The sequence below is a fragment of the Alligator mississippiensis genome, chromosome 3, assembly GCF_030867095.1.
Source record: "Alligator mississippiensis isolate rAllMis1 chromosome 3, rAllMis1, whole genome shotgun sequence".
Classification (NCBI taxonomy): Eukaryota; Metazoa; Chordata; order Crocodylia; family Alligatoridae; genus Alligator; species Alligator mississippiensis.
In genome coordinates, this window is record NC_081826.1 from 203,106,870 (window position 1) to 203,124,951 (window position 18,082).

Consider the following 18,082-nt stretch of genomic DNA (forward strand, 5'->3'; position numbering starts at 1 on the left):
TAGGTTCACTAAATTTATTTTAAAAATCATAAAACGTTTCTTACAAAAGAGCATTACAGTTTGCACACTGCTCTGAATAGATGCCAGGGACATGTAGGACTACCAATATTATTCTCCCTTGTTCAAAAAAAATACAGTGTACATAAAGCAAGGTGTTCACAATAGTTACAGAAAAACATTACAGTTTACCACCAACAATGAACAAAAAATAAAATCCACTCTGCTGCTGTTTCAAAATTTCAAAGTTAGTCTCGCGCACCCTCCCTCCCGAAATATTTGTAAGGATCTAAAACATTACATCTGGTGGACAGCAAAGATTCCACTACACCTCAAATGCAGAACACCTATGAAGCAGAGGAATGTTGGCTTTTTAAACAGAAGCAGATTAAAAAAAAAAAAAAAAAGGATGCAGGACTCCTTCAGTTCTTCACTAGTCTTAGAAAAACTTTCCAGAATACTGCTTCACACTATAAAAAAGAAAAAATAATCTTGCATTAGAATCCTTCAACATCTGCATACTGCTTCACACTATAAAAGAAAAAGAAAAAAAAGCATGTATTAGAATGATTGACCATACATCTTGCATTAATATTTACAATGACATTCTTTAAAAGATATTAAAAATTTAAATTCCTAATAACTTCACATACATTTTAATATTAATGATTATTAAAAAAAACCCAACACATTCCAATATTAGTAGTTATTCAAGTCAAATAGGCAAATTAAGTATTACAAAACGCTTATTAGATAGCCAGTGTGGTAATAAAGCAAAATGAAGCAACTTAAATCTAAAGCTGTTAATACTTGGCAGAAAAGACAAAGTATTGCCAGTAAGGTGTGAAATGCTGCATTTCCAGCACCAATCGATTTCAACTTGTCCTGTAGAGGCATGGTCTGTGCCATATGGCAGACTGCGATTTGTTGTCGATTTAGTTATCTAAAAACAACAAAATCACTAGTCTTCCACACAGAACTAGACCAACATCCACTGAAATCTTCTATATTTTCTACAGGCTCTATATAATTTATTATAGTAGTTTTTGCAGCAGTTTTCACCACAGAAATGAGAGGACTGCTTGGTTAAGGCGTCTTCCAGCAAGATTAGTTTTGAGGGAGTCTTCATTTTAGTAAGAATGGAGAAGAGAAGAAAATGAAGGCAGAACTACTAAGTAGAAAAGTTAGGTCCCAACAGATATTTTTAAAACACCCTTCCCCTTGCAAAAGCTACATCATAAAGAAGAAAAGCTTTAGGATTTAGTGAGAAAAAAAATCTGTTTCAATGAAAGCACTGGTGCTGCATTAGACTTCAACTTGCCTGTTCTGCAGTAAATACTGTGCATTCTGTATCTGGTCCTGTGTGCCTGTGATGGTTATTATCCGGTCTTCTGAGCCTTCCAAAGGTTCATCAATTTTGATTGAAGCTCCTGATTCATGACGTATCTGTTTGATCCTTTGGCCTCCTTTGCCAATGATAGATCCAGCCAACTAGGGGGGAGGCAAAAAGTTACTCATTTACATTTTGACGTAACTTCTCTGTAAAGACCACTCTAGAATTCAGGATAATACTCTCAGCTCAGTAGTTCGTATGATTTTTAGAGTGCCAAGAGAAATCCGTCTCCCTGTTGCCTCCTACACCCCACCCAAATGTTTTCAATCTAAAACACTCTAAACCAGGCTTGGGAGAACCAGTCAAAGTGACTTGGCAAACACTGAAGGTGGCCAGTTTAAGTCTACCAGCCTATTTTTAATGTCCAATATGAACACCATATTAAAAAAAAGGTTAAGCTTATTGAAAATGACTTTCTAAATAAAGAGCAGGGGGAAAGAAAATAAACCCCCAACCCAACCAACCAACCAACCAACCATCTTCCAAGGAAGACTGGTGGTAGGTGAACAACATGGATTAATACTGAAAGAATGCAAAACATTTGCACATAAAATATCCTGGTTCATTGGCATAACACAAGCATTTTATTACAATGTTAAAATAATTAGCATTACTTACATCTTTGGGAATTGTTACTTGGGTCGTGATGATGGGTCCACCCAGATCACCATATGAACCACGGCCCCCTGCATAAGAATAGTCTGATTTAAACGTATGCATCAAGCCCTTGTAATGAACAAACTAATTTTTTGTAAAAAAATTATATAAAAAAAACTTACCATATCCAGACCCACCCTCGAACTATAGAGGGAAAAAAGAAAAAAAAAAACCTTAAAACTTTTGTAATGAATCAAGCAATGTTCTTAACATACCCTATTGACGTACTCAGCTGCTGTCAAAAAATTAAGGAGGCTACTGTATCTATTATAATTTGCAACGCTCTCCTATATTCAAAATTAGTCAGGTTTGGTCACTTTTTAAAAACAGTCTAACTATAGTTTACCAAACTACTCAGAGAAATGGGAACGTGCAGATATTTAAAAAGTTTCAGGATCCAAAAAACCCCCTCAACACTCCATTTTTTAGAACCAGGTCAAAATAGAAGCTATTCATCACTCTGATGATCTGCTGCTACTAGGCTATGAATATATGTAATCATGTTGCTTAGCAACAGAAACTTGCAGTGTAATATGAACAAGCTCTAAGAGCACAAAGAGACAAGCGAATGTGATTTCCAGTCAAAGCCATAGTCCAAATTTATTTTCTAGATATACAATCTAATTAGTGAAAAAGCTATGAACTTAAGTCAGTATTTATCTACAATTGTATGACAAAAACATTAGTTTTAATAACCAACAGAATATGTACCATCCAAAAGCTAATAAAAACGTACAGTAGTTTATTTCTAATAGTTAGCTTGAGTATATTATATTGTCTCAGGCGATTCACAAACAGGACATATACACACCAATTGTGCTGCTAGAATTGAAATTCCAGGAGCAAGAGTTGTGGTGTTGGCTCCACAAAGTGGTGTTACTCCAATTATGTGACAAACATTCACAACTAAAAAAAAATAGAGTGCAAAAGGGAGAGATTTAATCTGAAGCTCTCTCTTTTGACAATACCTCTGCACATTTCCACTCTGGGACAAACTAGCAGCACAGTTCCTGGAGGAAAGCTCAGAAATGGGCAAATGAAAAATACTAAGTGAAATTAAACATTTATATTATCTCAAAATGGCAGCTTCACAGAATTGCACAATAGTAATATTATTTTACAAAGCATATCATGAACTACACCCAAGCTGAAGATGGCCTTCTGTCCTCTTACTGTTTGAGGATGTTCTCACCTACTTAAATAGGCATTCTTCACAAACAACAATTACACTGAAGCCAAATGAGGGGAATGAGAGCTCACTTACCAGCTCTGGTGGCTGCATGTCATCACAAGCATCCACATGACACTGCATCATCTTAAAACACAAGGGGAAAAAACAGGAAGAGGAAAAATAAATATCTCTGAAAGGAATCTGTCCTAAAAAAGACCTTTATCTAACCAAATAAAACCATCTCTCACACACACATGTGCGTGCCAATCCAACCCAGCCCGCGTAGGAACTCTAGGGCAACTGGGACACTGTTGTTGCCCATACACCCCTCCCCCAGTCAGCATCCCTGTTGCAGGCAGTGTCAGAGGCTGGTGGGCAGGGGTGCAGTCCAGTGGGGAGGTGGAGCTGCCTGGCACTCTGTGCCACTCTGCTGGACTGCACTCTGTGCCTTAGATTCTCATTTTAGTTTTCCACAACCGGCTGCTGTTGGCCTTCAAAATCTGGGACTGTCCCAGGCAAACCGGGACCTATGGTCACTGTACCCATGTGGGTGTACTATTTACAGACAAACATTCTTTAGCCTCCCAGAAATGCACCCAAAAGGCCTTTTCTGCCTTCCTTATATTCTGGGAACTGGAGTGGAGCCAATGACAACATTTCCTCCTTTTTTACTCTGTAGTATTGTGGATGGGACAATCAGTATTTTGATCTTTGAAATCTTCACCAGGTGTCAGATTAAGCCTCCTACTGGCAGAGGTTAACCCCAGGCACTGGCAACCTTGTGCTGTTAACCACTTTCATATTCTGCCCAATAATTTCCCCTTTCAAGCAGCAGCTATACTTCTACCTATGACAACCCTTCTTCACGGCTTCCGCATTTGTACTAAAGGTACAATGTGCTGTTTTACAACTGCTTACATGGATGTTCCCGTCTCCAGGATTCATACGAAAGATTTCCTCTCAGTTCTATTTAGGATGCTAGCACCATTTGTGTTCCATAACTATGCTGCCTATCTTTCCCCAAAATCAGAGCTCTGGTCTGAAGGCTGTAAAATGATTTCTAAGCTGGTGAAAGTAAATCCATCAAAAGTTAAAATAATTTGAAGGAGTCCTTTAAGAAGTGTTGAACCTTGAAGTCAGAATTTGCAACCTGAATAATCTTAAATGAACTTAAAAACTAATTGAAACTTCATGCATTGGTGATATTCCAGTAAGTTTTAAGGAACGAATGATAGCAGCAGAAACTTCCATGACTGCAGGTTCTAATATTCTTTTCTACCAAAAATTCTTATTTACATGGAATCGCCCTCTTCCCAAGTGTCTGTCTGCCATTACTGCTCATCTTACAAACTTTTCTAGTGAGACAAATATGAGAAGACTCACCACATTAACATTTATGATACGTCATTAATTAGCAACTACCTCAAAATAATAAAAATCTAGTGTAAGCAAATTCACATACATGGTAAAGCTATCAGGAGACTTTTAGCAAAAAGCCCTTTTCTGAAATAAATGTGGTCTTTGAGAACCCTTATAGGGGCTGGCAAAGACCACCATCTTTTCTACAGGGAGTTCATTTTATGCCCATTATGAAAGAAGCCACTTTGTTCGTTGACTCTTGCAACCTATTAAATCCTTGCTGAAGAAATTTTCAACTAAGGACGTGGCCTAACAAAAACCATTCATTTAAATAAAAAAAAAATCTTTCTAAAAAATCACCTATTGTACCTACTGAACGGTGTAGAGTAATGTTTGGGACACAGAAAAGGTAACTGGTGAAACTACATTGGGACACTTGTGCAGAGAACATTCAAAATAACTGGGAAAGGAGCTGGGATAACTGATTTTTGTTGCTTTGTTTTGTATCTCTGTGGGTTAATGCAGCAGCCAGACATATGGGCTGCATCCAGACAAATGCAATATGTGCCACACACTGCAGTGCAGGTGTTCCCTGCACTGCTACCTTGCATGCTGCAACATACCTGCTATGCTGCTACCCTGGAAGATCCCGGGGTCAGAAAAGCCCACACAAAAAAGAGGGGCAGTGCACATGGCAGCAGAGCACACTGCCCAAACCTGAAGCTGCAAGGTGTGCCGCTGCTACTTGTACCCAGGGAAACAAACATCTGCACTCATCTAGATGCACCCAAAGATCGATTTTTCCTTCAAACATTACCCCAAAATTTAGGTAACAAACCCCCCTAAATTTAGCATATTTGCACAAGAACTTTTGGTTCTGAATGTTCTGAAATTCCCAGGGGAAGGGGGGGGGGGAGGGGGAAGCTAGAAGTTTTGAGTTTAAACTGATTTTTTAAATCAGTAGGTTAAAAAAAAGAAAGAAATTTGTAATAATTACAAAAAACCCACAAACCCAAAAGACTTGACATATACTACGTTAGATTTAAGTAAACAATATTAAACATATTAGGAAGATACCTAAAGGTAACCTTGGAAAGACTACACTTACAAATATTGCACCACAAATAACTAACAGTATGATTATGAGTAGGGGTGCACCAAGAAAGATTTTTCTGGGCTGATACCAATGGCTGATTATTAATTAACCATATCAGCCAACAGCTATCCAACTGCCAATATGCAGCCTGGCAACTTGGAGAACAGCATCTGGTTGGCAAATCTGTTTGGGGGGAATGGGCAGGGAGAGAAGGGGTGGGGGTTGGGGCAGACTGAGGCCCTGCATTGAAGGAGGGATTGGGGCAGGGGCTGGGATGGGCAGTTCATCTGGAGAATGTGCAGGGGGGAGAGGGTGGTGGCTCTCAAACCTGCATGCACCCCCAGGGGAGGCACATGCTCCCTGAATCTGTGTGAAACGAGGGTAAGCTGCTGCTGCAGGCAGCGTTGGGCTCTTCCCAGCAGGGGGTTGGGCCAGTGCCGTGCTTAGGGCATGCAGCAACATGGGGAAGGGTGGCTACAGTGAGTTCTGGGGTGGCTGTAGTCCCCACACCACGGGGAAGAGCCTAGTGCTGCCCCCAGCCTTAGCCCCCAGCAGCAGCCCACTCCCACCCCAGGCAGATCTGGGGGGCATGTGCCCCGTGCCTCCCCCACCAGGTGTGCACAATGGCAGGAGCTGCAGCCCCCTCCCTGAGTCACCTGGACAAGCTGTTCATGGCTCCATCTTGCATCCTGCCCCGGCTGGGCAGAGCCTGCCCCAGCCCCAGCCCCCACCCCCCTCAGGGACCTCCATCTGCCCCTCCCCCCCAGCGCCCCTTCATTCCCCCTCCACCCCTTTCCTCAACAGACTTACCAGCTGGACGCTGCTCTCCAAGCTGCTGGGCTGGCTGTGTGCATGCTGTGGCTGCGCAAGCTGTGGCTGTGCACGTGCATGTGGCATTTATCAGTGATATTAAATCGGCCACATCAGCCAAAGAAGCTGACTGCCAATAATGTCAATTTTCCTTTTATCAGTGCCATTAAGATATGGACCAATATACTGACGCACCCCTAATTATTAGTTTTTCTAAATTATAGTTTTTAAACCTTACTTGTTCCCTTTCTGTAGTGTTACCACCTTAACTGAGCCCTGTAGTAACACTACAGGAGAGAATGAGTAAGGTTTAAAAACTGAACACAGTTGAGGTTTCTTGGGTTCCTCCAGGTATGGAGGAAAAGAAATGCAGGTACGGAAATGCACAGGTATAGAAATACAGTTAACATGCATTTCACAGGTATGGAAATGCAGTTAACATGTTCAATTTATTTTCAGGCAAGGTTAACTCCAAGTTTCCTAGTTTCGCAATTTTGGGATCTGGGATATTTTTACCTTTATAATTCTTTTGCCATTAACTTACTAATACATATTCAATTTCAGCTTAAGACTATAATTTTCCTTGAAATGTTGTTTAAGGGAAAATTGAGTGTCCTAGTAATAGCTGTTAGGATACTGGAAAATATTCTCTCCCTCACGTATGAGGAGAACTGCAAACTACTGGTCATTTTAGGATTTTCTTTTTTCTTATTGAGGAAACATGCAATGGTAATTTACGGAGACATTTTTCTCTACCCATTTTGGACATGTCTCCAAACAGCATCGTATCTAGTACAGGGCAAGTTTGAAAGTAAATGACTTTTTCCCATTTTACTAATCCATTTAGATTCCCCTTATAGAAGGGAAACAGGGTATAAGGATAATAGCTACATTAAAAAAAAAAGTAATCAGGTTTTTGGAATACCCCTGCATACTAAGAGTTTAAGACTGATCAATGAATTGAAAAAAAACCTACACAAAAATAAAGAACAACCAACCAACCCCTCAGCCCCACACCACAGTGCAGATTATGGAATCTGGGATATTTTTACCTTTGTAATTATTTTGCCATTAATTCACTAATATATACTCAATTTCAGTATGTAAAGGACTCAGTGGACTCAAATCATCAGTTCCTTCACAGAAGGAAAGAAAGTTCACTCAGGGTTTAATATGTGAACTTAGAACTCTGCAGATAATTAAGAGTAGAGGTGGTTGGTTCTATGTTAGTCTACAGTCAAGCAGGGCAGAACTTTAGAGACTAACTGGTTCAGAGGGGCATATGCTTTTGTAGGCAGCAGCCTAGTTTGTAAGATGTTGTAAGATGTTTGTAAGATGTTATGTTTTATATTGAAGCCTGCCAACAGAAAATAACTGAACTCACTAACTGATGTTTCAGATCTAAAAGCCCTGCTCTATCAGGGACAAGAAGAAACTTTCCCTGGAAGCAGACAACCCCCAAATGCCCAATCCAGAAGGCTTTTTGCACCATCTTCTGAATTTTCTGGTACTGGCCAGTGTTGCAATTAGGACAGAAAAACAGACGGTAACCTGGCCTAATCTAGTACGGTTATTATGTGCCATTAGTGCAAACCATTAGAAAATTACACTTTTTACACCTTAGTAAAATAATCATACAGAAGTCCAAACTGACTTGATAGCTAGGGGAAATCTTGTGTTTAAGTTTCTATAGAAATTACTTCCTCAAAATATTTAATGTGTTTGAAATTTCAATATCAATTTTTGTTTGGAATATTGCCAAATTACAAAGCAGTGTTTTTCTTTTAGAACATCAAGTCTTTACCTGAAACATTTTAAGGACAACTGCACCTGTGTCTGCTTGATTTAGATCAAATTCAGAGAAAAAGCATGAAATCAGCCTGGAGATCCTGTTAACAGTTCAGAATTTCAGAAACTGACCTTTTCTGCTAAGTATAAGGCAGTTTTGTAATATGTTTAAGTTCAAGTCTATAGTTTCAGCCCCTTGCTCAGACTTCTCATCTGTATATTCAAATCAGCTTACTGGGTCTGGCCCTAGAAACAGCACCTGGATTCAGCTTGCCTATCCCTTACTATCAAATTGTATCCTTAGCTTAAAATAAACGAAGGTGCTTTTGGCATCATTCAGTATTGGAGAAGGGGCAAATATGTACAATTTCTATAACAATTTTAAGACAAACTCCCTCCCCCCCAAAAGCAAGGAACCTCAAGTCCTGAATTTCTTGTTTTTTCTGTTTCTGAAGATTCAAAAAGCAGGTTGGAAAACTTTTTTATAATTATAACACTCAAGAAATCTAGCGTCCTAGTTGTGGGAAAATAGTAGCTTCCTAATATAGTAGGTAACATCCGAGGTTTCTCCAAAGAGGCTAGACACAGCATGAAAATCCCCTGATCACGTTTTCTTGAACTCATCTCTCATTCTAATAAACTATGCATCTGACTTAATTTCAGTGTTACACAGAAAATAAAAGGCATGTCTTGTCAAACCTACTGTCTTGAGGTTCCAGACAAGGTCAGAAAAAAGAACAAAACTTTAAATCTATGTTGTTACCTCAGACATCTACCTCCCAGATGTCCCAGCTACTACTGTTTATGCCCCGAGATGGGGTTAATAGTCTTAAAAATACAAAGCATGAAATCAGCTGTGACAGTGGATGATTGCTATGAAGGTTTCTTTCTGAATTCCAGGTGTAATGGTGTAACAAGTGACAAACACTGCAAACATCCTTTTTCAGTGAGCAGAATCAGAACTCTGGCCATGACTGCCTATACTGAACGGAAACAACTGCAGTCACAAAATGATGTCAACTGATTAAATGCTCCAGAATTTTGCAAGATGGCCTTTAGCTTTCTTCTTAAAAACCATACATATGGCAGGAGTCTTGGAAAACACTCTGGAGAGTTATTTCCCCCAAAAAATAGCCATATCAAAAGAGACTTATTAACGAACTTAAAGTCTGTCAGCCATCAAGCCAATCATCCTAACCTTCTCTTGCCCTTGACATTTATGCTCTGAGTGTACAGAAGTAGCTCAACTAGGGTGCCACGAGACCCTCTTGGGTGGCTATGAGGCAGGCACTGTGGCAGCCAGGTAAAAAGTGCTCTATGTGAAGGGATACGTCAGGTGTACCCTCCAGTCTACATTGAGGTTCTCTGATAAGCCTAAAGCAAGCAAGAAAGCCAACTTATGCTATACCCCTTCCTGATCCTACCCCTGCACACTGCTCCAGGAAACAAGAGGTGCACAGGACAGTTCCAGAAGATGCTGTGCAGGGTTGGACCAAAAAGGGGTGTAGGAGTTGGGGCTGTAGCTGGACTAAAAAGGACTGGCTCTTCTGTCTGCTGTAGTCCTTTCTGGTCTGGCTGTGCACCAGGAGCATGGGACAGTTTTACCTGGCCATGACATCAGCAGCCAGTTGAGAACTAATGAGGTAACCTGAGACAGCACCAAAAATGGTTCTCAATAGATGATGGCACCACATTAAAAAAAAGTTGTGGAAAAATGCCCCGACAATGAAAAGGTGGGAACCACTGGTGAAGAAATAGTCTTGGAATTTGTCAGACTCCCTGATCAAGAAACAAATGGACTGAGAGACAAGAGAACTCAATGGGATGTATACTATTCCACATGCTTACAGAATTCAAAACCAGGCAAGTACTGTTTATCCTAGTATTTTTCAAACTCCCTGAAATCATGGAATTCTTTCATCACTTCTGTCACAGAACTCCTTCCCCTATCATAAAAACGGGGACAGAGCCAGAAAATCTGGCCCAGGAGTGGCAGCACATCGCTTCCTAGCTTGTTCCACCATTACCCCCAAACTCTTTGTTCTACAATAGGTCATCAGGGTTTCCATACCAAAAACCACAATTTGAAAACCATTTACATATGCAATTTCTTTTAATGTAGGCAAAAACCTAGCCACATTCTTGTGAATGTGCAGTGGCTGACAACACGGAGAAGACACCTGAATCATAATTCACTCTTGTTACAGTCAGAGTTACAGAACTCATAGGGTTATCTGAGCTCTTACCAGCCTGTGGGCAAAAATAGGCTTTACAGTGAAGAATACACGGCAGGAAACATACTTTGCTCTCCCGTGGGCCGCATGCAGCTCACCAAGCCATTCTATCTGGCCCCCGGGATCCCTAAAAAGTTAAGAAAATGTATCTGCCCTTGGCTGCCTATCATCTGGTCTGCCATGGCTTGACAAAACTCAGTAAGCGGCCCTCCACCCAAAATAATTGCCCACCCCTGCCCTAAAGGCACACATTTGTGTATAGAAACATTTCTATCAGCAACACTGGAGGACCTTGTGGGTGATCAGGACAGGAATAAAAACAGTACTACTGACACAGAAAAAACAGATTTCTGACTTGTTATGGTTATTCAGATACATGCGTGTCAGCAAATGACACAAATATAACTAACAATGAAGTAGAACTCCATAAGACATGAATTTTTCTAAATAGATCAGAGTAATACAGTTTCCCCTCACTTTATGGGGGTTCTGTATGTGTAAATTCATCCTTATACGATGACCCTTTTTATATCAAAAATTCGTTATATGCGAGGTAAATTCACTCTCATGTGATTGGTGTGGTGGAAGCCAGCATTCAGCAGCTTTGTGTTGAGCATTGGGCGTAGTGACACACACCAAAATATAGTCTCCTGTGTGGATCTGTGCTCCTCACTCATTAACTGTGACACATTTCTGTATTTGCCATCCCCATTATGGCTTCTAAACGTCCCCCTAGCTTATCTCCTATCTCCATCTCCTACTGTCTGCTGTTGGTGACTACCAAAATTGTCTTGTAAAAGTGGCAGAAACAGGCCTGGGGATCAGTAGTTGAGGGGGTCGAGGTCTTGGAATGTATCTCTATTTGTTACGTTGTAAAGTGGGTTCCCTTTATGTAAATTGGAGTTACGCGCTGTTTTCCAGGAATGAATGTACGGCGTAAAGTGGGGGAAAACCTGTACTTAATCAAAAGATATTAGCCAATTTTCTCAAAAATGTGGCCCTAAGAAACAACTATTAAAAAACCCAGCACTCAACAAACTAACCTAACTCAAATCAAGCTGTAGTTAATAGGGAAATAAGGATGGCTGAGAACCCTTGTCTTAAATGTTCCTTTTCATGAGGCAACATCTGTACTGCTCCAACATATCCCTGATTTTCAGAAGTTGGACAGGAAGACGCACATACCCCAGTGCACACGGATATCTAAGGAGGCAAATTCTTGTTTCAGCAAACACAAAGATGCTGTACAACTTAAAAAATCCTTACCATTCCATCATAACGGTCACCAGGTCTTCCCCTCCGGTCATAAGACATCAGATCACTGAAATGAAAGAAGTATCATGACTCTCATGTTTTGACACACTATTTACATATTTTAGTTCAAATTTTGCCTTTCCTCAAACAACAAATCCTAACTGCTTTAGCCCAGATAGAAAAAATATACCTATAGCATATTTAACATAAAATACACTACATTTCCATTCACTATGGGACATTAGACATGACTATCAATCAAAAATTCTATATTATTCTTTTAAAATGCTGTACGTATTCTTGTACAACTCACCCGCCACGAGGAGGAGGAGGAGGGGGGAGAGGAAGATTACGAGCTCTGCTGCCACCTCTGCCACCACGACCTGGAGGTGGTGGAGGGGGTCCTCTACGAGGGCTCATGTCATCATAATCTCTTCTTGATGGAGGCATTGGGCGCCCACCACGACCTGGAGGCATTCTATCAAATCCTCCTCTTCCACGCATTGGAAACCCTACAGGGCGCCCCCTTCTATCATCAAACATCATTGTGAAGCCGCCATAATCATAGGTCTCATCATAGAAGTTGGGATCATAGGGCTGTGCCCGACCTTTGATTGGAGACTAATAATAATAATAATAATAAAACAAAGTAAAACATTTTATCTTATGCCTATTATTAGTATATTTAATATCTCATGAAATGTTTAAGATAGCAGATCTTTTATACTGTAAGAGATCGTTCCTTTACATTTCAGGCAAGTGTCACACTTCTGAAAAATACACCTAGCAACCCTAAGAAATGATGTCCCGTTACTGCATCTATTCAGCAGATCAAAAAGTGACATCCCAACTTCCTGCTTAAGCAACACTTCCCACAAAGATTGACTTCAGAGTAAGGGGTAAATTCAGTTTCTCATTTTAACACCGCTTCCCCCCCCCACCCAAATATTAGGTAAGGGGTGGGGGGGAACATTTTTGGTTGTTGCCAAATTGCTGTTTTAAAACTAAGAAGAACATATACATATTATGCAATTCTTTTATATAAATTGGAGGCTAATTCATTCAACACAGGCTACTAACAACCAAATGCTCATTCTGTGTTGCTACTAACGTTCTAGAATTGAAAAGATCCCCATTATCTCAGAACAAATACAGGCAATCCCCACTTAGCGCTCTTAATTGGTTCCTGAAAAACCAAGCGTTAAGCGGAACTGAAAGTATCTGACGACCACAATTGTTTTTAATGACCCAAGATGGCAACTGCAAGTGTTACAGCGAAACTCAATGAGCACTAAGTGAAATTAGGTATCAATTTCAAATGAGGGTTTTATAGTGAAATAATGCTAAAAAAAAATGTTAAGTGGGGGTTGTCTGTACTTGTCTTTAAATGAAGCCATCTAAAACATGTCACCTCTGAAATAAGATCCAGGATAATCTTGATACATTCCACAACTCTGTCAGGCTTCCCACCAATAAGCACCACTCTGTCAGTTGAATGAGGACAACACTCTTGAAAGAGTTTAATGGTGGTCTGAGTGTTCTGTTCAAAAAGAAAAGTTTGAACTACAATTATTTTAAAGCAACCTTAGTTATCTATTGAAACACATACATATTATAAAATACATAAAACACATTCTTAAAGACAAATTAAAATTTAAACCTAATCAATAAAGAATTTAGTTTTTTGGGGTATTAGATGTGTTCCCAAATAGTAGCACATTTCCCAATCTTTTAAATGTTGGTGCTTGATAGCCTACAGAAAACCCTCAACATTTAAAACTGATCTACCCAAATTCTATTAAGTACACTAATTTGCTACTCAGTATTTTTAATAAAGGTACTTGTCTATAACCCGATACCAAGGTATAAATATTAAAACTTTGCAATTTTAAAAAAATGACAAAAAGGTATCATGATAAAATATCTCAACTGGTTTTAGGATTAAGGGGAGGAGAAAATTTCAATTAGACTATAGCAGATAAGACCAAAAACAAACAAACAAAAAAAGATTTCCCAGGTTCTACTGCCTTTCACTGACTATATGTCTGCTAGCAACCTGCTAAGTCACTGGCTGACCCCTGGACTAGTGCAGAAATCAGATAAAAAAAAAAAGTGTTCTTCGGACTGTATAAACTAAAGTTACAGCCATAGAATCTATCGTGGTAGAACCCATGTACAAATACAAAACTACTTAGTACAGAAGACAAAGCTGGATCTCAAGGGCAAAAGTGATAATACCTCTCGAAGTTCTTTGATTTTAGCTCCCTTGACACCAATAATTCCTCCTGCCAAACTCTGGTGAATGAGTAGTCTTAATTCACAATCAAAGTCGCTTCCTTTGTAGTGTTGGTACTGTTGGTAAATGTTCATAGAAAACCCCTTAAGACAACCACATGCAAAACAAATTCTGTTGCAAATGTTTAGGAAAATTCTAATTCTTACAAACACTTTAAAAAACATTAATTAGCATAAAATAAAAATCTAACAAACAATTTAAAAAGTCTCAGGCAGAACCAGTCTAAACTACACTGCTTACAGAAAACCATGTAGTTTAGACCGGTAGCAAACAACACACATACATTCGGGGGAAGGGCGGGGGGGGGAAGGGAAGGAGGAGGGCGGGGGGCACGCGAAGGGCAGGCAAATCGTAACTAGGGTTCCACCATTTTTAACCAGTCTGAGGCATGCCAACTTTCTGTTTTGTTACAAGTATAAACTGCATACCTGTAACACTTGTATTTTTACTGATATAAGCGATTCGTTTCTAATCACAAATACCAGTAAAAGTTTTGTGGCAGGCCGGAGTCAAAGCTATTTTTCAGTTAGGGGTTTGTACTGCAATGATTTCATGGCTGCTCAGGAATCCCAGTGCAGCATAGAATGAGCTAAAATTAGGGCAAGGTCTCAGTTTTTAGAGAATTTTGTAAAATACACCGAAGAGTACAAAACAAAGTTCTTGGCCTCATTCTATGCTCTTTGAGGTACCTGAAAACCAAATTATGTATGTAACGGCAGTGATACACCAGGAATTTAAGTCAAGAAGGGAGGATGTCTAAATACTGCAAACACTAAATTATTGTACATTTGCAAGGCACATGCATTCTTGTTTAAACCCTTTTCTATATCAGAGTGAAAAGCACAATAAATGGAAATCACTACTTCTATAATAGCCAAAATACACTTAAATGAATAAAATGTTTACATATTTTGCTAAAAAATACAGTATTTTCATTGTTCCAATATACATACAATTAAAACAGAACATGATGTATCATGATACAAAACAGATGAAGCAGCTGATAATAAAATGAAGCAGAGGAATTTTATTCACTTTTGGCCCTTGTTTTTTGTGTAAGTAACACAAATGCTCTTAAGGAGTATAGGGCAAGCTCCAAATTGTTAGAGGAGCCACACTGTTATCTTCTATTCCTTCTGATTTCTATCCAAGAACAGAACACAATAAACACTGCTATTCTAAAATCTTATGTCTTGCACCTTGATTAAACAAAACAGCTTAATTATGTAAAAATGCACCACAGAATGGTACATCAGTTGAAAAGTTAATGTTTAGTTTTACATCTGAAGAAGCAAACAGAAGAGACAGACATACCTCTTCTAAAGTAGGTATAATTTTCTTCAAAATTTCTCCAATCGTCTCTATATCCGCGCTTATACTCAATATGCTGTCAGAGGCCATAAAGTGTCAGATAATATGGAGGTGGAAAAGAAAAAGTAAAAGTAAGCTTTATGTTCATAATCATAAAATTCAAAACACAAATACTACAGGGTAGAATTTACAATTAATATTCCCCCTTTAAAGTAAACCTGTTTAATGAATTTACAACACATGCATCTTGTTTATGCCCAATATATACATGATAAATTTAAGATTAGGTCTTGCAGAGAGAGAGAAAGAGAAGAGAGAGAGAATGGACTTTTGGAAGGGCTCAGATTAAGTGGGCAAGAAATTGACGCAGAGCTGAAAGCAGATGTGAATATTCATATTCCCCGCCACCACTAATTTAGGATACCCTCGCTGTTACATTGGTAAAACTGGCACACCTTCTCGTAGGAAAAGTGGGGATATATGCAAGTGGTGAACATTGTATTTGGAGTAAGGTTATGAGACCAGTTAGAAATTAGATTACTAATGGGCTCTGCAAGAAAACAAATACAAATGCAAGACAAAAAAAGACAACACAAATGAGAAGTGAAGGAAAGTGAACCAGAGAGTTAGCATTTCATCAGAAATAATTATGAACAGGCAATGTTGGGGAGCAAGGTGGGCCACAAAGACAGAGCGAGAGACTATTTTGAAACAATTTGATTTACAATGCAGCGAATATGCAACACTTGAAGCTGTGCTCCTTCCATTGAAATAAAATTAGTGGATTGTTTGGGTGGGCAACTCACGTAAAAGTTCAGTGACAAAAAGACTTAATGGGGAAAATAAGACAGAAAACTTGAAAAAACAATACACCGTCTATAAGGGGATACTATTTAATTATATAAAGGCAGGTAATAAAATACATTTCTCTCTTTCTAATCAGGCAGTGAGGCATAAACTGTTGGGACATACCGCTCGGGGCCACTGCTGTCTGGGACTGAAACACTGGCATTGTACTGCATTGGTCATTGGCGGTCGTGGATGTTGGCATTGGGCATGGGTATTCAATCGGAAGTTGTCAAGTATGGTACCCGTTTGGCAACGAGCACATTTTTGGGCATAGCCAACCAGGGTTTTCACATGGGCGTTCAGGGGCGGATGGGCCAACGTCATGGTGGGCAACGCGGGGCAAGTCGATCCAGTACATGGGCAACGGAGATATATGGCCAAAAAAACAAGGAGAGGGAAAAGGGGGAAAAGCAATAAATTTTAATTTAATACAAACTATACTCATTACTCTCAATTAATGAAACAAGCTTAAGTTGTTCTGAAGACTAACACAATAACGGATTGCTACATTGACTGTGGCTTAACATTTATGGACCGTAAAGAGTTACTTGATCTGTCTATACTATTTTTTTTTTTTTTTTTTTTAACTTTTAACATACGATGTTTCAGTAGCAGGCTGGCTCATGAGGGTAGACACAAAACCTGTTGAGATTCGGATTACTGAAACCCTGGGCAAACTGGGTAAATTAGTACTCCAGACAACTGCATATAGCATCTGGATTCAGTTAAGTGATTTAAAGAAAAAAAGTTAAAGAAAAGAACACTAGCTGCTGAAGTTAACGTGCATGATTCCTGACCATTTCAGCTTTAGCCTCGATTCTGGTTGCTAGTTTATAAGATTTCACGCATATTTTTTACAGGAGTTCATTTACTATTTTAAAATTTTAAACATTAATGAAAAATGTACAGAAGTCCGATATTGGCTGTGTAATGATATACTACCAAATAGAGTTTAACACAGAAGAGTCTTGGAAAAAACTGCTGAAACTGTAGCTCATGTTAAGTATGGGAGTGTAAACTAATGATATTTCTTTAACAAGTGTTGCCAAGTTTTATTAATTTTTTTTTTTATGAAACATTAATTCTGAACATGTGTCTAATCACAAGAGTCAACCCACTATAAAATGTGAATAGGTAAATAAGTCATGATCATTGAAAAGTTCCTTCCAAATTACAGAATAAAATGTTTCTATACTGTTCTGTAACCCATATTTAAATCATGCAATCTTCGTAACATTAATGTCCTTGTGCTTCATGTGCAAGCTGTTAAAGTAAGAACAGATGGACAGTTTAAAAAAAATTAGGAAGTTTAAAAAAAATATCCATCTACCATTGGGTTAAGCCAGCCACCTGCAATGGTTTTCAGTAATACTTGAATTGATTCACACATATGGGCAATGGTGCAATTAAGGGTTTTAAGCTTTGTCAATATTTCTAACTAAGATGTTAACTCACTGAAGTGTATAATTTAGTGGAATCCTGTTAGAAAGTGAAGAGGTTAAATATAAACCTCTCCTCCCACATGACTCAATCTGGGTTTTAATTACAAAACCAACTGAAAAAACTTGAGGTCATCTATTCTAATAATCATTACAAATGGCTTGTAACTAGACTATTGAGGTCTACAATTGAATTTCTCAATTTCTAGAAATGCATGTAATCAGATTTAAATGTAGTGTTCTGAAAGAATCATTGTTAAATTAGTTCAAACTCATAAATACTCACGTCTGTACGAAGTGCCTTAATATTTTTGCCACCTTTTCCAATCACTGCTCCAGCATTCTGAAAAATATTCAAAATTATACAGCAACAATGAAAATTTAGCAAAGACTGGTAAAAAGAAAGAACTATCCATCTGATTTTGTGT

The 18,082-nt window shown here is 38.9% G+C and overlaps 1 protein-coding gene across 7 annotated transcripts in view; it reads right to left on the reverse strand.

Annotated features, from left to right (window-relative positions):
- The window catches only part of HNRNPK (heterogeneous nuclear ribonucleoprotein K), a 22,796-nt gene continuing 4,714 nt past the window's right edge, over nt 1-18,082 (reverse strand). For 4 of the 7 annotated variants that reach the window (XM_019478037.2, XM_014608668.3, XM_014608669.3 and 1 more), the window contains 12 exons: nt 17,941-17,997; nt 16,339-16,382; nt 15,370-15,442; nt 13,998-14,138; nt 13,171-13,299; nt 12,073-12,380; nt 11,772-11,826; nt 3,312-3,362; nt 2,170-2,191; nt 2,009-2,091; nt 1,319-1,488; nt 1-528 (listed from right to left, as the gene is read on the reverse strand). In XM_019478037.2, the coding sequence (XP_019333582.1) occupies nt 495-528; nt 1,319-1,488; nt 2,009-2,091; nt 2,170-2,191; nt 3,312-3,362; nt 11,772-11,826; nt 12,073-12,380; nt 13,171-13,299; nt 13,998-14,138; nt 15,370-15,442; nt 16,339-16,382; nt 17,941-17,997 (1,167 nt within the window). In that variant the 3' untranslated portion in view covers nt 1-494. The remainder of the gene's footprint in view (nt 529-1,318; nt 1,489-2,008; nt 2,092-2,169; nt 2,192-3,311; nt 3,363-11,771; nt 11,827-12,072; nt 12,381-13,170; nt 13,300-13,997; nt 14,139-15,369; nt 15,443-16,338; nt 16,383-17,940; nt 17,998-18,082) is intronic. The other 3 variants (XM_019478040.2, XM_019478039.2, XM_019478036.2) reach the window with 3 other exon arrangements.